The following is a 24720-nucleotide window of genomic DNA, read 5'->3' on the forward strand; positions in this document are numbered from 1 at the left end:
AAAAACAATGCAACTGATATCAGATGGTATTCTGTCTGTAATGGAGTGGAATGGAAATTTCTAAGTGACCCCAAACTTTTGACTGGTAGTACTAGTGCATCAGTAATATAATCAAATAATATAATATAACTCTCAGGCAATGTATTACTAATACTCAGACCTACATTTTGCTGATACTATTTGTGTCAAAAAACAGAATCGCAATCATTCAAAATCTTACTTAAGTAAAAGCACATAAGTAGGATAAGCATTAAAAATAGGCTACTACACGTATCAAAAGTACTCAGATGCAGAATGGCACCGTTCAGAACATCAGAGAATACAAACAACAACAACAAGCAAGCAAAGAAGTCGAGCCTGCTTATTAAAATGATTTATATGTCATACTGTATGGATTTTCTCTTTAAAATAAAGTTTCTAGCATTTATCACTGTATCTCTGTTTCATATTCTACTTCGACATATTTTAAATTAAAAATGTTGTTTCTTTAATCTCTCAAGAAATTGTTACACAAAATAAACAGTATCCCAGAGAGAGCAGTTGAACCAAAGAGTGATTTTCATTTTTAAATGGTTTAATTTGAAATAAAGTGGTGAAAGAATTCAGATTTCAAAAGGAAAAGGAAAAGAAAAGGGGCAACCACACACTGGCTGGGAACCACCACCCGTTGGACGACCTATATGCGCAGTTTGTGCGGATATTGCGCAGTTATGAAGATGACAGTGTGATGTAAATTTCATGCAGCCCTTTTTTCATGTATTTATGTATGTATGTTATCTTAATACATCCATGGTATTTATGAATGTAATGTTTCCAATGTGTTTGTGTATCTGTACTTGAATAATAAAGCTTTTTGAAAAAAAAAAAAAAAAAAAAAAAAAGCTCGCCCATTCTAGTTTTCTGTCCGGTGTCGACAGTAAAGAAGTAAACCACCAACACACAAACTCGACTGTAACAAAGAAGGACATTGCTTTGAAGTGAGTAGACAAACTCTTGTGTATGTTTTCTTAAAATGTGCTCGATGTTCAGTTTTGTGCTCTCTGGGTTCAGAGAAACGTTGTTACAAGTTAACACTCTCTCTCTCTCTGCAGGACATGTTGCTATTATACGTGACTATTGTTTCGTGCGTCGTGTTTGGTGGTGAGTATTAATCATACAGCCTCACAGAAGAAATGCTACGATGAAGGTTCAGTTTTTTCAATAGCGAAGCTAGTCTTCTCGCTTTGCCAGACCTTCCTTCCCAACGCTGCGGAGAAGGAGGGTCTGGCTAGTCAATGGTCCACACCATGGATGTATTAAGAGAACGGTCCACACAGCATTCCGGCATGGAAGAAAAATGTGCTCTGGACTGGTTTATTGGCATTTCTTTAAACCAATCACAATCGTCCTGGGCGGCGCTAAGCGCTGTGAGGAGCCCCAGTGCCGCTGGGAAATAGCTCATTGTCTATGGAAAATAGCCTCGGGAAGGAACTCGTTAGAAGTCTTCCACATATCCAGAGGTGGAAGAAGTATTCAGATCCTTACGTCTCTTCAATGCATGACAAAGGAAAACGCCAAGAGACTCTTTTGTTTGTTGGACTTACATTCGCTACTTGACTAAAAAAACTGACTATAAACAACCTCGATCAAAGCTGTTAACACTTTTTTTTGATAAATGTACAACCACATTGTGCCTTGATTGTTTGTATCACTATTATACAATAAAGAATAAAAAAAAAGAATAATAATAAAAAAGTATTCAGATCCTTCACCGAAGTAAAATACCGCACTGTAAAAATACTCTGTTACCAGTAAAAGTTTGCATTGAAAATGTTAATTAATTAAAAATATGTAAGTATCATCAAGAAAATGTACTTAAAGTATTAAAAAGAAAAAAAAAAAAATGCATGATTAAATTCCTCACATTTTAGAAATTGGAAACAATCTAAGCAGTTCTGTGTTTAATCGGCTAATCATTTCAGCTGGACTTGTAGGCCTATATATTGTCGAGTAGTTTTATTCATAATAAAACATATTTTATAAACCACAGTGTGTTTAGTGTGCACAAATCTTAATTTGTAAAACAACTATAGTAACTTAAGCTGATTCATGTAGTGGAGTAGAATTAGAAAGTTTTTTTTAGAGTTTTTTGATCTTTCAGACACGGCTATTTACCCCCTTATTGCGCCACAACTTTTAAATTAAAGAGAAGAATTGTTTTTTAGACATGATTACAGAAATTGAATTAATTCATTAAAATTTAATAAAACAAGCATTTACAGATTCTAAACCTCAATTCAGCTTTATTAATTTAAAATGTTTTTATTTTTATTTAAATTGTATTGATTTATATGCTATTTGATACATTTGAACTTTTTATTAATTCACTTATTTCGTCAATAATTAGGTAAACTTGGATGTTCGAATTTAAAGGTGATTTAAAGGTGAAAGAATTTGTGGTCACTAATCTGACACAAAGTAGAATTGAAATACTGGGATATCCCAGCCTGGAATATTGAAGTTGTGTCAATTAAAGCAATGGCTTCATTTGTACTTATTTTGTGACATGACAGTAGATATGGATTCAATTCATACTTTGCACGTGACGTCACAACTACTGGCTGGCAGGCAAGAACATTCTATAACGTATATTTGTTGTGTGAATTTGCTCAAGAATCAATTTGTTGGCTGAAAGCCTACTGTGAAATTTAACACAGGTGTCAGCAAAAGACTGGTTAAAACGAGACAGAGAAGAAGAGGCGTTGTAACAATGTTTACAAATATACATTGTAACGCTGGCTGCACAGATTATGCAGACCGCTACGATTGACTGACACACACACACACACACACACACACACACATTGTTAAAATCATACGCTGCACGCTTTATTAGTCTTTCTACATGGGTTTAGTTAATGATCGGGCTATAATAAGACCACGTCTTTGGAGGAAATATTTATTCATAATTCAAATTGAAAGTCCAAAGAGAAATTGAAAGTCCAAAAGGAAAACAAAGCGAGATCAAATTAAAAATATTATTATTTTTTTAATTTTCCATTTGGCTTTGGCTTTTGAATTTAATATTTGGCTTTTGAATTTCAATTTATCATTGGCTTTTAATTTTCATTTAATATTTGGCTTTTGAATTTCAATTTAACATTGGATCTTAATTTTCATTTAATATTTGGCTTTTGAATTTCAATTTAACATTGGATTTTAATTTTCATTTAATATTTGGCTTTTGAATTTCAATTTAACATTGGATTTTAATTTTCATTTAATATTTGGCTTTTGAATTTCAATTTAACATTGGATTTTAATTTTCATTTAATATTTGGCTTTTGAATTTCCATTTAACATTGCCTTTTCATTTGGACTTGACACATGTCAATGTAAATGAGGAGGCGTGGCCCAAAGGCTGGTGGGAGGGTCTGAAACCAAAGGGGTGCAGAGGCACCTTATGAGCAGCAGGGGGAGCTTACTGCTGAGGAGAGCACTGTTAAGCATCTGTCTGCAGATTCACCACTAGGCTGGGTCTTGTTTCACATGATAGAAAATGATGATGTAGGCTAAACACAAACCACATTTCATGCTACAACCGTGAAGTTTTCATGTAGTTACTATAATTGGGCCCGTGTTAGTGAGGACTAGATTAGGACTGGATTTAAAGCTGATTCTGGTTCCCAACTTCGCCCCAGGTGTGTCTGTTTAAAACACGACTCAGACAACTTCTCTCTTTTGATGTTATATTTAATTAAGCAACAGTAGAAACATGGGTGTGGGTAGCTCTGCTTACGTGTGTTTGTGTGTGGTCAGATCTCGAGGACGCACACACACAATCTCAACCGGATAGTCATCGTCCGAACTGCGACCTCTCCTTTTTCTTTCTCTCACTTTTTTCTCCGGGTGGTGCGCGCGGTGTGAGGTGCGTGTCCGCGCTATTCTCCAACATGTAGCCTACTCATTGACATGTGTCAAGTCCAAATGAAAAGGCAATGTTAAATGGAAATTCAAAAGCCAAATATTAAATGAAAATTAAAAGCCAATGATAAATTGAAATTCAAAAGCCAAAGCCAAATGGAAAATTTTAAAAATAATAATATTTTAATTTGATCTCGCTTTGTTTTCCTTTTGGACTTTCAATTTCTCTTTGGACTTTCAATTTGAATTATGAATAAATATTTCCTCCATACACATCGGTTATGTAATCGCTGACAACCGGGACAATTTCATAGTGGTTGGTGTAAACCGGGATATTTTAGCGTCCCGACACAGCTTTTGTCGGGACTCGGGATTGTCCCGGTCAAACCGGGAGGTTTGGTCACCCTACATGACACATAGCCTAGTGTTGGCAGAAGGTTTAAAAAAATAAACTACTTATCAAGCTGTCATTTGCCGGCAGGCAGGGTGTACGTATTCAGATGAAGACTTCATCACACGACGGAACAGATTAGCAAACGTTAGCGGGTAGCTAGCTAGCTAACTAACTAACTAGTAACACTCACCTTTGCTTTGATTATGAAGATATTCCTGTTTTTCACCTCTCATACGACAGCGTTGTTAACCCATCCACTCTTGAAAAAAAGATAGCTATCTGTACTTTTGTAGGCTTTCATTTTTTGTGCGGTGTAAGGTGACGGATTCTCTATAAGATAGATGTAAATATCTCCAAACTCCAAGTCTGGTAGAGACTTTGCCTGCTTCAAAGCAATGAAAAAATCAGCGGGTGCTGTGTATGGATCACAAGTTCCGAGTGACATATAATGTGACATATGTTCTAAATAGTTGATTGATTGTAGTATTGGAAATCTGCAAGGCTGCAGTTCCCGTGACTGGCCACTGTTCATCGCCATTCTATCGACGTTTCTTGCCCGCCAGGTATCCATGGTAATGACGTCACTGCAAAGTATGAATAGGGCCTTCATTGATTATTTTGTAGGCACAGGAACAAATGGAACATGCTAACATTTGGGTTTACATCTGCAGCTAGCATTACATTCTAAACATACATTGTACAATATATATGTAATATTCTTAATATCTCTGCTTCACCTTCTTTCTGATTTAAGGTTCATCCGCTGGGTTTTATGAAAAAAGTGAGTGCTATGGCAAATTTTTGAGATTCCCATTTACTTATACACCACCTCGTTTCAATGGACAGTTGTACTTCACTCCGAAGAATGGTGGATCCAGGAAGCTAGTGATGGATAAGGATGAGGTGAGCAGCTTTTGGTGCTATAATTTATACTATCACCAATATCGCTATGACATCCATGAATGGCAAGATCTTGAATATGACAAAAGTCAGAACAAACCAGGTTTTGAATGAATAGAATCTACCCTCTGTCCTAAATAAATGCTTGTGTGTTATTCTCCAATTCAGGCAAAGGACCCACGCCTCCAAATTTCCATTGGCTCAGTTGTACTCACAGATTTGACAGAAAGAGATGAGGGAACTTTTTCTGTCTCAATTGATGATGCTATGCCATACGATATTATCAAACTGGAAATTTTGGGTAAGAATATTACACTATACTGTATATTTAAAAGCACTATTCTATCAGAAAACCTTGTGTGTGCAATAAATCCACCCTGTTTTTTTCTTTATGTGCTTTTTCAGATTGTGCTTACCAAGTGTATTGGACTTACGGGAGCCCATATTCCTCTGTTGCTCCTACACAGACTGAATACATAGAATTCCTTCCCTTTTACAGTGAGGACCTGCCGAGGGTCCTGTGGAATCTCACCGACCCTCAGGCCAATAAGGGAAGCAGATTGCAGATGAAGGGTTCTATCTGGAAGATTAAGAGTCTCAATCAGGCAGATGGCGGCTACTACAACTTCAGAAAAAAAGACAAAACAGTGCTATCTAGGTTAAAGATTGTAGTAGGAGGTGATGTAAAAAACAGATAGAAGCTGCACGTGAGCTTTTAGACTGCTGTGTATCTGATTAAATGTTTTGATACAATATACTCTTTATCACACACAGTGAACGACAGACGCTATTATACAAAGGTGAATGAACGGTTCGTCATCGAAACTCCTTCGCTCGATGCCACATGGACTGTGACTTTTACACCGGCAGGGGAAGTGGAAAAGAACAAATTGATGGAAGAAGGCAATTTGGTCACAGACGATAGGAGGATTCGGATCATGCATAATGGCATAGAGATTGATCCTGTAAATATCATAGACTCTGGCACCTTTGAGTTCAGAGATCAGCAAGGCTACCTGGCCCAGATTGTGGAACTGAGGGTAGAAGATGGTGAGCAACAGCACACATTATTTTGAAAAAAAATTTATGAACAAACTGTTACTGATGATTCAAATTAACATAGCCCCGCTCCCCCTCTTCTCGTCTTACAGAACCTCCTCCTTCCGTCCTTCATCCATATGGTTATATTGCGATCATTGGCGGGATTATCTTTGCGGTGGTTGTCTGCTGTTGCTGTGTGAAAAAGTGCTGTTGTAAAAACAGCTCTTCCAAAAGGCACGAGTCTGCTCCTGAGACTGGAGCAGCACCTGCTGTGTATTACCATGTAAGTATTTCCTCAAATGGGCATTCAGACCAACTGTTTATATGTGTTGTTATTTTTACTTCAATGCCCTCCTTCCAATTGCAGGATTTGATTGAACCTGCAGGCCCAAGTTACTCTGCTGCACCTGTGCCAGATAACTCTTATCAGCCAATGAATTCCCTTGTTTCTGGAGAACATACAACTACCTCCCTTGAGCCATCGGTAGGTTTTATACAAAGCTTTTCAAATTTAAAGCATGCCTCCCCAGTGGTTGCACAGCAGAGTTGTCTTACAAGTTGAGCGACATTAATTAATACAAGGATGACATTTGCGATGAAAAAGACGTGAACCTATCCTTTAACACACAGTCATGATACACACATTTATATGTTCAGTGTTCAAGTTAATAATTTCCCACTTGACCTTATAGGTTTATGTACAGTAACTTAGATGTCAGTTGGCATGGCCCCATATTTGGAGAAGCAGACAGGGAGCTAAGCAATGTACTGCTATGGACGCCATGTTAGGTCGGATCCAAAGGTCACACATACGTGTATAAAGTACTAGAGACCCATACTTGAGTAAAAGTACAAGTGCTCTATCAAAAAAGTGACTTGAGTAGAAGTAGAAGTGCTCTTTAAGCACCACACTTAAGTAGAAGTACTGTTGTATTCAACATTTTTTGTACTTAAGTATTGCAAGTAGTTTATTTTAAAATTTACTACTCAAGTACTGAAAGTAAAAGTACAAGTATTGTGTTATTTAGTTGTTAAAGAAAGCAGTCAAAAGTTTGAATATCATATTGTTTATATTATTTCAAATGTTTAGCCAAGGCTGTAGCCAAAGAAATTAACAAATATTAAATATATTATATTGAAAATAACAAATATTAACAAATACTGAAATTAAATGTACAATTATTACACTGTGGAAGTAAAATTAACATCCTCTCCAGCACAGTAACGATTAAAGCCCCAAAAAACATATCACACACTAGCTAACATTTGTGATGTACAGGAAAGTTAGCAAGCTAGCAACACACAGATAAACTAGGAGCTTCACATCACAGGGTCAGACGGTTAACACTCAGGACTCACTGCAAACTGAAACAACTCAGGAATAGCTTAATCTGCTGCAACAATAGAAAGCTAAATAGAAAGAGTACAAACTTACATCGTCTCTGACTTCTGAACGAGCAACTGTAATGAAAAGAAAACATACACACACACTGTAACCTACCCAGTCTCCGCAGCGTGAGGAATTCACAACAGTAACGAGTAACGATGCAGCACATAAAAAATGTATCAGAGTAAAAGTATTTCATTCATAGAAAATATGTACTCAAGTAAAAGTGGAAGTAGGAGAAAAAATAATACTCCACTGGAGTACAGATACAGCCTTTTAGTACTTAAGTAGAGTAGTTCTACTTTGTTACTATACAGCTCTGCACATAACACAAACTAACTTACAGACTGAGGCAGTTACTTCTTAGAAGTAAAAGGACTTTTTGTCAAAGGAGTCTGGTGGTTTTGGGGTCAATCCAATCCTTGTAATCCAAGCTTATCTTTTTTTTGCTTTGAGAACTGGTTTGGCAAGGAATGCATTTTAGTGCATGTGAGTGCCTTGTGTGTCGACAGATGCCGAGGTCTGTGACACAGCGTCGGCATTTAATAAGTTGGGGAGCGGTCTGTGAGAGCCATATAGAGTCAATCCCAGACCAATTTTCTTTAAAAAAATATCTAGTTTAAAAAATATCCATTTTGAAGAGACAAACGCTAAGATTGAGCATTTCAGACTGAAGGTGAATTAAAGCATGCAAACTTGTTCTAGTACAGCGGTTTTCAATAGCAAAGAGCCACAGGGGAGGCGCGACACACAAAGAAAAAATAACTGTATGCAGCTCTATTGATATCGGTAGGCTAATTGTGCACGCGCGTATTAGCTTTAAAGTGCCCATATTATGAAAAAAACACTTTTTCTGGGATTTGGGGTGTTCTTTTGTGTCTCTTGTGCTTCCACACACATACAAACTTTGAAAAAAATCCATCCATGCTGTTTTGAGTGAGATACGGTTTCTGAATGTGTCCTGCCTTCAGTCTCTGGGTGAGCTGTTCAAAATCGGCACGGCATTTGACGTCACACGTGTTAGCATGCTAACGCTAACGCTAGCATGCTACCTCGTTCTCAATAGCAAAGCACTGCTACAACACACACAAGTTCACCATAATCTACAGAAGAACTACTTACATGTGCGCCCTCATTTAGAAGTCTCCCAGCTAATCCTGCCTTGTAACTGACCGAAGTTGGAGAAACAGCCTTTCTTTTACTGTCTATGGAGCTAGCTAGCTGACATGATCTACATGTGAGCTACTGCGCATGTGCGAGTGCAATCAAAGATAGTACAGAAGAAGAAGAAGAAAAGAGGTCTCACACTGTAGCTAAAACAGAGACCAGGTGAAAAAAGGATCTGCAGCAGTGAGAGAGAGCTGTGCAGTACAACAAAAATATGGTGTTTTTTGAAAATTAAACCATCTAAACTTATTCTGGTACAACCTTAAAATACAATTATGAACCTGAAAATGAGCATAATATGGGCGCTTTAAAATGCATCGTTTCCTTGTCCCAAGTCAACAGAAGTCAGCATTAAGGGAGGGCCCAGCAAAAAAACTTAGGAAATATGATCCTGAGTACTTAAAGTTAGGTTTCACCTGGTCGGGGTCCGAGGCTGCACCTCTGCCGCAGTGTGTGGTCTGCAAGGAGGTGCTAGCAAATGATAGCATGAGACCATGCAATCTTCGGCGTTACATTGAAACTAAGCACAAAATATTTTGTATTTTTTGAGAGGAAGCGTGATGATTTGCGGTCACAAAAAAGCATAATACAGTAATTTGGCACTATTAACATGAAGGCGACAGAAGCATCTAAGCATCTAATTGTGACACACCGCGCCGATTTCAGCCGTCGGGTGTCGTTGTCAGTAGCTTTGGTGCCGATTACATATGTTAAGCATGTTTTGTTGACTTGTGGATAGGCCTACTGATGTTCAGTGATTTTAAAAGTAGCTTCAATTAGGCTGGCATGAAGTTGGAAATGATTTGCTGTTGCAAAGAATCGTTTATGAATGCACTTTTAAAAAAGTTGTGGAAATAAAATGTCTTCAAATACAATATTAAAAAATATTTACATTTTATCAGTTGGTATTGAAACTCATCATTGCCTGGAACACACAAAAGATGGCATTTACTGCAGAGGCGTGTGTGGGTTAGGGCAGGATTTTAGGGAAGAGGGGGGCTCGGTTGTCCTTACCTACTCTAAGGGGAGGCTCACATTCACCCAATTTGACAACCCCTGTTCTAGAAACCAAAAATACAAGTATGGACATTAAAATGAGCATAATATAGGACAAAGACCAAAAAGTCCTCATTCTAATATTTATTTTGGATCATTTCAGAATCTTTAACACTTACTGACACATATTCATTAACTCACACATCTGCATTGTTTTTTTCACTTCTCTCTCCAGGTTGAACCTCTAAGAGGGCAAGAGGGCGAGCCAGCTCCTACACTCGGCTCTGATTTTCTCTCCTCAGACCCTGTGCCAAAGTTTGAGGTCAAAGGACTGTCCATTCCCTCTGCACTCCCCCTCGTTTCAGACTCAACTTTCTGTGATGTTTACACCTCAGATAAACTCAACTTTCTGTAAGGAGTACACGGTAAATTCAAGTGATGCAGAGTAGAATTTGGGAATACAGCCATTTCAGTGTTTCATTGCGTGAAAAAATAAAGTTCCTGCAAACTTGCAAAGGCGTGGTAATAGGTGTACAGAAAAAGGACCATGTATTCCTGTTTAATATGGAATATAAATGTGTTTTATAAACTCAGGTAATAATTAAAGTACATAACTTACACTTTATGCTGCTGCCAAAGATATCAAAGAAAGGGGAGACAATGTTACAATGAGGACTGGAAGTGAGTCTAGAAATCTAGACACAACGGCAGCAAATGTAATTTGCAGCCAGCACCAACATCTTGATGTGGGTCTGGCTTCTCAGGCTAGACTTCATGCTAATTGAATAGACTTCAACACTCATGGAGATCAAAATGCGACACTCAGCAATTTAAACTACTGTCACCAGCTTTACTTATATATTCTTTTTCATTTGGTTGTTTCAAACCCTTATGCCTTCAGCCTCATATATAGCAACTTTGTTGTGTGGCTTTTATCATTACATTCTAGAAATGATATATGATATTATTTTTGTCTTCATGCTTTGTATTAATTTCAAGTATTACACAAGGAAATGTCATGTTTTGAAGAGCTTTTTCCATCCTCCTTGCAGCTTTGATAAACTACCTTGATCATTATGCCATGTAATCAAATTGTAATATTTGATACAAATATAAGATATGTAACTATACTTACTTTTACATTTTTATGCCTCTGCGCCGACGACAGCAGTGGCCTGAGGCAACTTCACTGTGACATCTAAATGATCTGCAAAAAAACGTTTCTGGTATTTTTCAACGCCATAACTCAGGAGGGGAGATTGTGACCATATTTAACATTTGGTCCAATTCCGGGGTGGTGACACTAATCTCGGGTACCCACCTTGAACCTAACTTCATGTTGGTGGTTAAAGGTATTGAAAACCTTTTTCTTAGCAATGGGGAGTGAACGTGAATATACTATTTACATCTAAAGTTGGTACTTTTTTGTTGTTTGCCAAGAAAGATGTGTTTTTCCTGTTGTTTTGACTTTCTGACTTCTTCATTTGAATTGTAAGGGCTAACTGTTGAATAAAGATAATGTCACATTATCAGTCAGAGTGCTGACTGTTGAATTGATGAATTGTGATTGAATGTGATCAAACTACACTCAGAATATTGATGGAGCAGCTGAGTTTTTGGCTGTTAAACTATTAAAGGGGTACTTTAGCAATTTATTATTGCACTTTAATAGAATTAGGGGACATGTGAGACTTGACAAAGCTCCTCCAGAGCCACAGAAGACCTGTGCTTGAAGAAGTACTCAGATCTTTTACTTAAAATTAGTAAAGGATACCACAGTATACAAATCTGTAGTCTCTGTGTAATAAGTAAAAGGCATTAGCAAAATATTAGCAGAAAAATACTTAAAGTACGCTACCCAAAGTAAAAGGGCATATACAGAAGGGCCCATTAAGATATGTTGTATTATTGGATTATAACTATTGATGCCTTAATTTAATTTAATTTAATTAAAACTGTTGGCATGTCCACATGATACAAGCCTTTCGTGACCACGCACCGCAGGAAGTAATATGTTTTTACTCCACTACATTTATTCAAGAAAGTCACATTAGGATTTTACATAAAAAAATATGATGATCTTATAAAATAGGATGCAATGTTGATACCAACTACCAAACAGTAGTTACAATTAGCTCAATCTCAACCAACTATAACATACATAATTTGTGCATCAGTTATAATAGGTTAATCAAATACTTTAATTTAACAGACAATTTATCACTATTAGGCCTCCTTTACATTGTGCTGATACAAGTGTCATCTTCAATACAGGGCAGTGTAAAAAAAGACTCAAAATAAGAATCAAAATCATTCAAATGACTTGATTCAAAAGTAGCCTATGTAGGCCTAAGTATTAGCATTAAAAATGTAGGCTACTTAATGTAGCCTACATGGCAAAATATCAAAATAGCCCATTTCAGAATAGTATACAACATCAGAGAATATGAACAGCAACAACAACAAACAAGCAAAGAAGCCGAGCCTGCTTGTAAAAATGGTTTATATTTCATTGTTACTGTATGGATTTTCTCTTTGAAGGGAAGTTTCCAGATATCACATTCAACTACATCTCTGTTGCATACAGACTTCTACTTTGACTGTACTCTAAACTACAATGTTTGTCTCTCAAGAAAATAAATATATAGTATCCTAGAGAGAGCAGTTCAACCAAAGAGTGATTTTTCCTTTTAAAATTGTTTAATTTCCATGTGTAGGGGCCTGAAGAGGTGAAAGAATCCAGATTTTTACAAGAAAAGAATATATATATATACTGTATTTATATAATATAATAAAATCATCTAATTATTTTATCATATTGTGACCAGGGTTCAAAATTAGCACCAACTATGCCAGTGTTTCTCAAAGTTTTTCAGACCACTTAACTAAAAATAAAACTCCAGACCACATACAGTAACTGCCAAAATATTCCCAAAAACAATAGTCATCCTACTTTAACACTATATTACAAATTATAGCCTAATTGATAACAGTTTTACAACAGTCACTCATTGCCTTAGTTAGGCATCTCAATGGGAAGAATGGTGCTGCTTATGCTGAGAATGCAGTTACCGTAAACTTTATTTCTCTGGATTTTCTTCAAATGTCACGTGATCTTTTGTGATGTAAGTGAGAGGCAGTGTTGCAAAAGGGACGGCTTTATTGCTGAAGTCCATGAGAAAACAACCAATTTAAATGTTAAATTTACATACAAGTTTTTTTATGTTTAAAATAACACATCTATGATCCTAAATGTTAGGCGTTGGAGTTGCTGGCACACAGTTTGAGAAACACTGTTTTGGATTTTAAAATAAAAACATGATACTTTACCAAATCTACTCAAGGGCCACCAGGAGTCGGTCCACTCTTTGAGGAATACTGATCTAGGCCTACCAGCCAAATTCTGGAACAATATGCAGTTGGCTGGTAGATGTGCTTAACTCACCAGCCAAAAAAACAATGGTAATCTATTAAATGGCTGGTAAAATCAAAACATTTGCTAGCCATTTGGCTGGTGGACAAAAACCTTAATTTTGAACCCTGATTGTGACCCTTGGGGCTGCATTCTGGTTGGGAACCACCTCCAGATAGACAGTATATGCGCAGTTATGAAGATGACAGAGTGTGAAGGAAGCCTCGCCCAGTCTAGTTTTTCTGTCCGACGGGCAGTACTAACACACATCGTCCTATACATCCATGACACACACCCATCCACACACACTCACATTCACACACTCACATAAATCGGCTATATCACAAAAGGAAATTACTTTGCAGTGAGTATACAACCTCTTGTCTGTCAGTTTTTCAAATCTTGTGTTGTTGTGACATTTATTTTTTTGCTCTCTGGGTTCAGAGAAACGTGATCGTAGCCTATTACAAGTTAACATGCATACTTTCTCTGCAGGACATGTTATTGTTATTATACGTGACTACTGTTTCCTGCGTCTTGTTTGGTGGTGAGTATAAATCATACAGCCTCATAGAAGAAATGCTAAGCAGGTTTAACCCATTTGAAACTTAACTTTACAGCCTTTTCTTTTTCATTAGCGAATACTTGGCTCCACATATCTTTGTGCTCTGTCCCTAAAACGTGTTTAAAATATGCCAACTATGTGAACTGTCTATGTCCTGCAAGGCAACTTTATTTGTATAGCATATTTTAGCAACAAGGCAATTCAAAGTGCTTTACATAAAACATTAAAGAGCAGTTGAAAACAGTTAAAAATATAAAAATAGATAACAGGCTAAAATACGAGAATAAAAGTTACAGTGCAGTTTAAGAAATAAACAATTATTTAAGGAAAGGCAGCTTAAAAAAGAAAGGTCTTCAGCCTTGATTTAAAAGTGCTGGGAGTTTTCTTGGAGTTTGTTCCAGATATGTGGTGCATATAAACTGAACGCTGCTTCTCCCTGTTTAGTTCTGACTCTGAGGACGTCCCAGTCGACCTGGGAGGTCTGTGCGGTTCATAATGTAGCAGCCGATAAGAAATTTATTTTGGCCTCAAACCGTTCAGTGCCTTATAAACCAACAGAAGGAGCCTATTTTGAAATCAGTTCTGTGAAGGACAGGAAGCCAGTGCAAAGACTTCAGAACTGGACTGATGTGATCCACTTTCTTGATCTTTGTGAGAACTAAAGCAACAGCGTTCTTAATCAGCGGCAGCTGTCAAATTGATTTTTCAGGTAGACCTGTAAAGATACCATTACAAGTTTCTCCAAATCCTGCTTCTCCAAGTCTTTAACCCTTGATATATTCTTAAGGTGATAGTAGGCTGACTTTGTAATCTATTAGGCCTGGTAAACTTGATTCCTTTTAAGGATTCAGGTTATTCTGAGTCACACACTAAACACCGGGTTGTGCAAGTCACTTGAATCACTTGAGTCAGTATTGATCTATAGGCGAGCCGAGGCGAGCTTTCAATGTTTGCTCGACTAATTACATTTTAATATACTTCATTTATACACCAAACCTACAGTAGACCTAGCTATACTACGGGCAGAACATTGTATGTTATTTCAGAGGTGAAATAATGGCTTTTGTTGTGGATTTGCTTTACCCTGAGCTCGATGAGAGACCTCGCTCATCTGCTACAGATCCACTCATAGCCGGCTGATTCGCACGATTGCCTGATTCACGCGAGAACCAATGAGTCATCGACAACTCACGAGTCATCGAAGACTCGTGAGTTCTGTGACTCGTGAGTCTGCGAGGCGAGCTTGCAATGTTTCGAACTGTCTGCTCGACCTAATTACATTTTAACATACTACATTTATACACTAAAACCTACAGTAGGCCTAGCTAGGCTACGTGCAGAACATTGTATGTTATTTCAGAAGTGAAAGAATGGCTTTTGTTGTGGACTTGCTTTACTCTGAGCTCAATGAGAGACTTCACTTGCTTGTTTACTACAGATCCACTCATAGCCGGCTGATTTGCACGATTCACCGACTCACGCGAGAACTCATGAGTCATTGATAACTCACGAGTCATCGAGGACTCATGAGTTCTTGAGTGAATCCCATGGTCTGCGAGCTTACGGTTCTGATTCTGCGGGTTGGGAAGTTCCTATAACCTGTCTTAGACTGTCTCTCTGCTCACTCAGTCGCTTGAGTTGACTTGTTGAGTTGTGGTTGCTTACGAAATTGTAAGTTGTAAAGCTTTTGGCAGCTAAGATGGCTAGGACTAGTTGTAGCTAATGATGCAAGAGGTTTGTGTGTTGCGCTGTTATCATTTTAGATTGAATTAAGATCCAGTTGAAAGAGCCGAGTGAATCATGACACAAACAGGTTTCTAATCTATTTAATACAGCGGGACGCCTCTGTGTGTGTATGTACACTACTGGTCAAAGGTTTTAGAACACCCCCAATTTTTCTAGTTTTTTATTCAAATTTAGTGGTGAACTGCCTGAGGTTAAAAAAAGTAAGGTTACCCAAAATAATGTACATTTCAGTATTTTACAAAAAGGCCTTTTTCAGGGAACAAGAAATGGGTAAACATAAAGCTGTTCTGCAGCAATGGAGGTTGATCAAGCTTTGAAAGTTGGTGCTACCAATTCCCACAGGTGTTCCAACTTGTCTGGATTACTTACAACCCCCTGTGTTTGTATAAAAGTATTGTTGGAACACACTGTGGTACCATACCCTCGTGAGCATTATTTGAACAGTATTGTACTGCAGAAAGTAGTGTGTTGCCATAAAAATGGTGGGAAACAGGCAATTAGGCCTAACAATGGAAGAGAGACAGACCATCATATGTCTTTCCTACAGAGAAATTGCAAAGAAAGTCAAGGTGTCAGTGAGTACAGTATTCTTCCCCATCAAAAGGCACTTAAAAACTGGGGGAAACTCTGACAGGAAGAGGCCTGGCAGACCCAAAGCCACCACAGAATCAGAAGACAAGTTTCTGAGAGTCAACAGCTTGCGTGATATTCAGCTTACAGGACAACAGCTTCAAGCACAGCTTAATAGTGGTCGTAATAAGCAAGTCTCTTTGAACTGTAAAGAGAAGACTTATCAACCTATCAAACCTGCAGGAGCTGCAGGTTTGATTGAGTTGCAGCAAGAAAGCCATTGCTAAGATGTCAGAATAAGAAAAAGAGGCTTGCCTGGGCCAAGAAACATCGTCAATAGACTACTGAAGACTGGAAGAAGGTGCTATGAACTGATGAATCAAAATTTGAAATCTTCGGTTCATCACGCAGGATTTTTGTACGCCGTCGAGTAGGCGAAAGGATGGTTCCTCAGTGTGTGACATCAACTGTCAAACATGGAGGAGGAAGCGTGATGGTCTGGGGCTGTTTTGCTGGATCCAGGGTCGGTGATTTGTACAGAGTGAAAGGCACCCTGAACCAAAACGACTACCACAGCATTTTGCAGTGCCATGCAGTACCCTCTGGTATGCACCTAGTTGGTCAGGGGTTCATCCTACAGCAAGATAATGACCTAAAACATAAGTCCATATGCCAGAACTACCTTGTGGCCAGCACAGTCACCAGACTTAAACCACATTGAGCTGGTTTGGGATGAACTGGATGGAAAAGTGCCACACATTTATGGGAACTCCTGCAACAGAGGTGGGAAGAACTTTCTGAAGAATATTTGATTTCCATTGTAGAAAGAATGCCACAAGTGTGTTCAGCTGTTATATCTGCCAAAGGGGGCTACTTTGATGACTAAAAAATTTAGAATACATTTTGGTTTATAAATTGATTCCATGATTTCTTTTTTAACTTAAGTTGTTCATTTGTTCTATTCTTTCACTCAGAGTACAATAAGACATTGAACTGCATGAATTTCAATAAAAACCTGGAAAAATTGGGGTGTTCTAAAACTTTTGACCAGTATGTCTGTGCGTCTGTCTTTGAAATATCTCATGAACCGTTCATCCAATCTACTTCACACTTGGTGTCCTGGGTACCCAGTGAACTTGGGGTTTTGATTTTGAAGCAATATGGAGAGCATTGGATATTAAAAATAAAACTGAACAGCCAAACAATAGACTGCTGCTGCAGCACACTCTTGACACACTAGCGGGGGTGGGGGAGGTTTACCATCTTGGGCTGCAGTTCATTTTTGGCAGCTTCTAATGTAACATAATTGCTGGATATACCAAGCAGACTTTTCTTCACGTTCCTGGAGCATGAGCGGATAGCTGACAAGAACATTTCAACTGTTGTATTTAATAAGGTTGGGTGGAAAAAGGCGCTACGTAACGCTGGCTTTTCCGTGTCTATTATTTTGCTAAGAGACTCTATAAAAAGCCATTTGCCAACACTAAATATCAAACAAAAGCCAGACACTATATCGTATTAAGTTGCTGTGAGCTGTACATTCACCACTTCTAAACAGAGGCAGAACTTAAGCGCCATGCAATGTGAAACTATCTCGGAGCTGTTTCACATTGCTCAATGAGATTCAATATAGGGCCCTCATTGATTATATTTTGGGCACAGGAACAAATGAAACATTCACACATATATAAAATAATTCACACTTTTCTTTTCTTCTGTTACATGTGATATCAAATGTATTGAAGTTGCTTATAGTATGTTTTCCACATGTCCTCATGTTTTGTATTCGACCTGTCCTAATATTCCCTCCATCTATCTCTTCTTCACTGGTATCTTTCTGATTTAAGGTTCATCCGCTGAATTTTTTGAAAAACGTATGTGTTATGGCAGAACTTTGAGATTGCCATTTAGTTTTACCCCACCTCTTTTCAATGGACAGTTGTACTTCACTCCGAAGAATGGTGGATCCAGGAAGCTAGTGATGGATAAGAACGAGGTGAGCAGCTTTTGGCGCTATAATTTATACTATAACCAATATTGCTATGACATCCATGAATGGCAAGATCTTGAATATGACAAAAGTCAGAACAAACCAGGTTTTGAATGAATAGAATCTACCCTCTGTCCTAAATAAATGCTTGTGTGTTATTCTCCAATTCAGGCAAAGGACCCACGCCTCCAAATTTCCATTGGCTCAGTTGTACTCACAGATTTGACAGAAAGAGATGAGGGAACGTTTTCTGTCTCAGTTGATGATGCTATGCCATACGATGTGATCAAACTGCAAATTGTGGGTAAGAATGTCACACTATACTATATTTTTAAAAGCACTATTCTATCAGAAAACCGTTGTGGAAATAGGGTATTTCTATTAAGTGTGTGCAATAACATAACTCTGTTTTTTTCTTTATGTGCTTTTTCAGAGTGTGCTTACAGTATGTACAGGAATTACGGGAAATCATATTCCTATACTGTTCCTAGACAGACTGAATTCGTGGAGTTCACTCCCCTTCATGGTGAGGACATGCCGAGGGTCCTGTGGAATCGCACCAACCCTCAGGCCAATAAGGGAAGCAGATGGCAGATGAAGGGTTTTATGTGGGAGATTAAGAACGTCAATCAGGCAGATAGCGGCTACTACAACTTCAGAAAAAAAGACAACACTTTGCTGTCTAGGATACGGCTCACAGTGAAAGGTGATGTTAGTAACGAATAGAAACTGCACGTGAGCTTTTAGACTGCTGTGTATCTGATTAAATGTTTTGATACAATATACTCTTTATCACACACAGGGAACAATAGACACTATAATACAAATGTGAATGAACGGCTCCTCATCCAAAATCCTACGTTCGTTGCCACATGGACTGTGACTTTTACACCGGCAGAGGAAGTGGAAAACAACACTTTAATGGAAGAAGGCAATTTGGTCACAGACGATAGTAGGATTCGGATCGTGCCTAAGGGCATAGAGATTGATCCTGTAAACATCATAGACTCTGGCACCTTTGAGTTCAGAGACCAACAAGGCTACCTGGCCCAGATTGTGATAGTGGAGGTAGAACTAGGTGAGCAACAGCACACATTTTGAAAAAATGTATGAACAAACTGTTACTGATGATTCATATTAACATAGCCCCCCTCCCCTTCTTCTGCTCTTACAGAACCTCTTCCTCTTGTCTTTCATCCATATGTTTATGTTGCTATTACTGGCGGGATTATCTTTGCGGTGGTTGTCTGCTGTTGCTGTGTGAAAAAGTGCTGTTGTAAAAACAGCTCTTCCAGAAGCCACGAGTCTGCTCCTGAGACTGCAGCAGCACCTGCTGTGTATTACCATGTAAATATTTCCTCAAATGGGCATTCAGACCACCTGTTTATATGTGTTGTTATTTTTACTTCAATGTCCTCCTTCCAATTGCAGGATTTGATTGAACCTGCAGGCCCAAGTTACTCTGTTGCACCTGGAGAACATACAACTACCTCCCTTGAGCCATCGGTAGGTTTTATACAAAGCTTTTCAAACTGTGAGGCGTGGCTTCCCAGGGAGGCACCGGAGAGTTGTTGTTGGCAACGCAGAGAAGGAGATACTTGAGGCAAAGATACTGTGTGAGGTAAAAGGTCGGTGCATGCTAATGTTCTGAAATCAGTGGAAGATAGTTATTGTAGTTTGACCCACTGATTTGGTCCAAGTCTGTCTTAAAACTATACTCGCACGCCCATGTGTATTAAAAAACAATGTTTGATTACTGTAATCATACTTCTTGTTCATAAGAGATCCATTCTTGATGTGCTTCATTGTAAGTAATGGGGGGATATCCACAGTCTTCATTCTGTGCAAAAATCATCCCAGAGTATCTATTCTATCTATGTACTGTATTCTTACAAGGCTGCAACAGTCTGAGTTAATCAAATCAAGTTGGTATCTTCCAAAGTTACTGCCTTGTTAGTACCAAATTACATCCTTATTGTTACCTGGACAGTGCTTTCTTGCTGAGCTGTGGCATAGCGACATTAATACAAGGATGACGTTTTGTATGAATAAGACTTTGGAATGTTTGGAATATTTGGAGATTTTGTCCCGTCAATTTTGGTATCACAATAAGGGAACTCTTAATGGCCAGGATGACCAGGATGGATCATTACAGTAACAATGTGTTTCATAGTTCACATGGGCACCAGTCTATTTTTTTAAGATGGACAAAATGTGAACCTATCCTTTAACACACAAACTAATGATACACACATTTATAAGAGAGGAGACTTACACCAAGAGCGCAGATGCAGGTGACCCAGAAACTTTGACCTAAAACCCATTAATACAGCAGCAAACAAATATTTGCTTAAAGACATAGTGGAGTAATGGCGTCCTGAGCAGAGAATGAAGTCACACTTCCTCTGTATGTTGCAATCCAAGCATCTCTATTCTTTGTTTTGATAACCGGTCTGACAAGACAAGCATGTAAGGCTCTATGGAGCTAAATCGGGGCCAAATGTTTTGTTCATTCAAAAAAAATATATATAGTTGAAAAAATAAAGCTTGAAATTGAAAATTTAAGTTTTGGTCAAAACTTGGAAAAAATAAAACCATGTATTTGAACTAAAAATAAGTGTACCAATTTTTCTTTCAGTTTGAATAAAATATAGATTCAATTCTGGAATTATTTTGAATAAATTATAAATTTTCATTTTTCACTTTTATATTTGTTTTCAGTTCCACATTTCATGTTTTCAGATTCAAAAGTAATTTTTTTTACGGCTTCAAATCTTTTTTTTTACGGCTTCAAATCTTTTTTTTTTCGGTTTCAGATCTGTTTTTCACTTTCAGATATTTTTTTTTCGGTTTGAGACTTTTGGCCCTGATTTGGCGTGGGGGCGTGGCTTCAACTCAGAGGGGCGTGGCATTATGAGTGACAGCCTATCAAAGAAGGCAGAAGACTCCTCTTTCATGTTGACTTCAGGGAATGGTGTTACTGTGAGAACTATGACTGAATGCTTTCTATCCACTATATACATGTGATTTTTACTTAAACTGATGCCAGTGACAAAGTTCCATTTAAAAAATGTTTTGGACAACAAATGGTACCAATTACATTATAAGAGCAATAAACTGTGCCAGATTGTGCAGTTCAGCAGGAACAATGACTTCTCCCACTTCCATGTATGACTTATAGCACCACAGTATTCACTGGCACCAGCCCACAGGTAGGACATGTGAAAGATATTAGCATTTTTGAATAGATACTTTGCGACGTTATCCCTCAGTGGCATTTTTTTTTGTGATTAACACATAAAAGGAAAATAGGTGGACAGCTGGACAAAGCTGGCAATCAAGCATCGCTAGCCCTAAAGTTAGCATTAACTAACGTTAGCTTCACACTAGCTGGTGTTTTTACACTAATTTCAGTGTCCAGCTCAAGTTTTTTTTACTTTAACGTGTATTGGTCTTTGTTAACCTCGGTTCGTCAGAATGACCATAACTTGACACTGGCTGCAGTGAAGAAGGTCTCCTTTTATAGAGTAGACAAATATGACTTTACATTAATGCTCTGACCTGATAAATTACGTTTTACACTGTAACGTTACATGTAACAGCATGACAGTTATGCCTTACAAAATATGCCAAGTGGGCAAACTTTGAAGGCTTCTACCACAGCCTAACTTAAGTATCAGAATACACTAACTTGTCTTTTTGTATTTGTATGTCTTACTGTCTGTTTTCTGGACCGTGTGTGTCCGTAATAAAAGCTTTGATTGATTGATTGATTAACAAAGCGGACCAGGACAAGTTATGTTGTTTAAACGAACCATGAAAAGGTAACACTAGCAATGTTAGTTATCTATAATGTTTTACATTATATGTAGACCATTTACATTTTTATATTATATGTTTTATAAGGCTGTACGGCTGCAGGCAGCCACTGTCGAGTTATGGTCATTCTGACAAACAGGTTAACAAAGACCACTACACGTTAAAGTCAAAAAACTTGAGCTGGACACTAAAATTGGTGTAAAAACACCAGCTAGTGTGAAGCTAACGTTAGTTAATGCTAACTTTTGTGCTAGCGATGCTTCATTTCCAGCTGTCCACCTATTTTCCCTTTATGTGTTAATGACAAAAAAATGCCACTGCGGGGATAATGTCCCAAAGTATCTATTCAAAAAGGCTAATATCTTTCACATGTCTTACCTGTGGGCTGCGCCAGCAGGTTGCCTTGGCGGAGCGGACGCTATGCTGACTGCCGAGTGAATACTGTGGTGCTACATTCAATGTCATACATGGAAGTGGGAGAAGTCATTGTTCCTGCCGAACTGCACAATCAGTTTATTGCTCTTATAGTGTAATTGGTACCATGTGTTGTCCAATACAATTTTTTAAATGGAACTTTGTCACTTGCATCAGTTTATTAAGTAAACATCACATGTATATAGTGGATAGAAAGCATTCAGTCATAGTTCTCACAGTAACACCATTTCCTGAAGTCAACATGACAGAGGAGTCTTCTGCCTTCGTTGTTAGGCTGTCACTCATAATACCACGCCCTCTGAGTTGAAGCCACGCCCCCACGCAAAATCAGGGCCAAAAGTCTGAAACCGAAAAAATTATCTGAAAGTGAAAAACAGATCTGAAAACGAAAAAAAAAGATTTGAAACCGAAAAAAAAAGATTTGAAGGCGTAAAAAAAAATAAGTTTTGAATCTGAAAACATGAAATGTGGAACTGAAAACAAATATTAAAGTGAAAAATGAAAATTTATAATTTATTCAAAATAATTCCAGAATTTAATCTATATTTTATTCAAACTGAAAGAAAAATTGGTACACTTATTTTAAGTTTGAATACATGGTTTTATTTTTTCCAAGTTTTGACCAAAACTTAAATTTTCAATTTCAAGCTTTATTTTTTTCAACTATATATATTTTTTTCAAATGAACAAAACATTTGGCCCTGATTTAGCTCCATAAGGCTCCAAAGGCCGTGACAAAGCGTCGGCATCTGATGGGGAACGGAATTTGAGAGCTGTGTGGAGTCAATCCCAGACCACTTTTATTCTAAATATCTAGTATAGCCCTTTTTTTTAAGATGATTTTTTTTTTTGGCATTTTAGTCCTATATAACAGGACTGAGGGTGAATACAGGTATATTTAGACAGACAGTATGAAAAAAACGTATGTGTTTTTTGAACATTAAAGCATGTAAACATGTTCTACTAGAAACCAAAAATAAGTATGAACATGAAAATGAGCATAATATAGGACAAAGAGCAAGAAACTCCTCATCTAATAATTATTTTGGATAATTTTAGAATCTTTAACACTTACCGACACAGATTTATTAACTCACACATCTGCATTGTTTTTTTCACTTCTCTCTCCAGGTTGAACCTCTAGGAGGGCAAGGAGGCGATCCAGCTCCTACATTCGGCTCTGATTGTCTCTCCTCAGACCCTGTGCCAAAGTTTGAGCTCAAAAGACAGCCCATTCCCTCTGCACTCCCCCTCGTTTCAGACTCAACTTTCTGTGATGTTTACACCTCAGATAAACTCAACTTTCTGTAAGGAGTACACCGTACATTCAGAGATGCAGAGTTGAATTTAGCATTGTGCATCGTAACTAGCGGAAATAGAGCCATTTCAGTGGTGTACAGAAAAAGGACCATGTATTCCTGTTTAATATGGAATATAAATGTGTTTCATAAACTCAGGTTATAATTAAAATGCATAACTTACACTGTATGCTGCTGCCACAGATATTAAAGAAAGGGGAGATGATGTTACAATGAGGACTGAAAGTGAGACTGGGTAGCAGATTTTGCAAATTGAGGATGTCAAACTGACTTCAATACTAATGGGGATCAAAACGCGACACTCAGCAATTTAAACCAGTGTCACCAGGTTTACTTTTAAACCCTTGTCATGTTCTTTCCGCCTTATATATAGCAACGTGTTTGTGTGGCTTTGATCATTACATTCTGGGAAATTATATATGATATTATTTTTGTCTTTATGCTTTGTATAAATAGTCCTACACAAGGAAATGTAATTTTTTGAGAAAAAAACTATTCAATTTCTGTGGGACTGAGATCGCACTCAGAAAAATATATATGTTCATTTTTGTATTTGAGTGTATATCTGTAGATTTTCTGTGAGCTGGAGCTTTTTTCCATAAGCCCTTCTTTTTTCCATAAGCCCTTCTTTCCATAAGCCCTTCTGCACCGATCATTAGGCCATGAAATCAATGTGAAATTGTAATATTATGCCAATGACAGCCATGGCCTGAGGCATTATGTTTTCAGGGTGTCTGTCCATCCAGGGGTGTCGGACTGGGGGTGTAAATGGGACTGAGTACCCAGGGTCCTCATGTGAGGAGGGCCCCAAAAGATGCAAGAATGAATAGCTGTGGATGCAGGGAGGGGCCCACAGAGAATGCCTTTCTTAAGGGCCCAGACTTGTGCTACGCCCCTGTGTCCGTCCGTCCCATTCTTGTGAATGCAATATCTCAGGAACACCTTTAGAGGATTTTTTCAAATTTGGCAATATGTCCACTTGGACTTAATGATGAACTCATGAGATTTTAGAAACTAGGTCCCTGTGATCTCAGAAAATGTGTTTTTGGCCATACTCAAAAATTCATACACTTATT

At 37.9% G+C, this 24720-nt stretch overlaps 1 protein-coding gene across 4 annotated transcripts; it reads left to right on the forward strand.

Annotated features, from left to right (window-relative positions):
- The first annotated feature begins 888 nt into the window (after positions 1-888).
- LOC114563185 (uncharacterized) lies at positions 889-24038 on the forward strand. 4 transcript variants are annotated; one of them, XM_028590016.1, is made up of 9 exons: positions 889-977; positions 1092-1140; positions 5052-5200; positions 5366-5498; positions 5603-5875; positions 5972-6247; positions 6349-6521; positions 6606-6722; positions 23457-24038. In XM_028590016.1, the coding sequence occupies exons 2-9, from the start codon at positions 1095-1097 to the stop codon at positions 23634-23636; spliced, it is 1347 nt and encodes a 448-aa protein (XP_028445817.1). In that variant the 5' UTR covers positions 889-977; positions 1092-1094; the 3' UTR covers positions 23637-24038. The 4 variants fall into 4 exon arrangements, with proteins under 4 accessions (XP_028445817.1, XP_028445816.1, XP_028445819.1 ...); XM_028590015.1 differs by lacking the exon at positions 23457-24038 and adding an exon at positions 10024-11341; XM_028590018.1 differs by lacking the exon at positions 23457-24038 and adding an exon at positions 10024-11341 and having other exon boundaries at positions 5144-5200.
- Positions 24039-24720: the final 682 nt, after the last annotated feature.

This window comes from Perca flavescens, chromosome 10 (assembly GCF_004354835.1).
Source record: "Perca flavescens isolate YP-PL-M2 chromosome 10, PFLA_1.0, whole genome shotgun sequence".
Lineage (NCBI taxonomy): Eukaryota > Metazoa > Chordata > Actinopteri > Perciformes > Percidae > Perca > Perca flavescens.

Coding starts and splice junctions, on each gene's coding strand:
- LOC114563185 (XM_028590016.1), top strand. CDS start 1,095: ATGTTGCTATTATACGTGACTATTGTTTCGTGCGTCGTGTTTGGTG. Junction 1,141..5,051: donor TTCGTGCGTCGTGTTTGGTG/GTGAGTATTAAT, acceptor TTCTGATTTAAG/GTTCATCCGCTGGGTTTTAT. Junction 6,248..6,348: donor GGAACTGAGGGTAGAAGATG/GTGAGCAACAGC, acceptor CTCGTCTTACAG/AACCTCCTCCTTCCGTCCTT.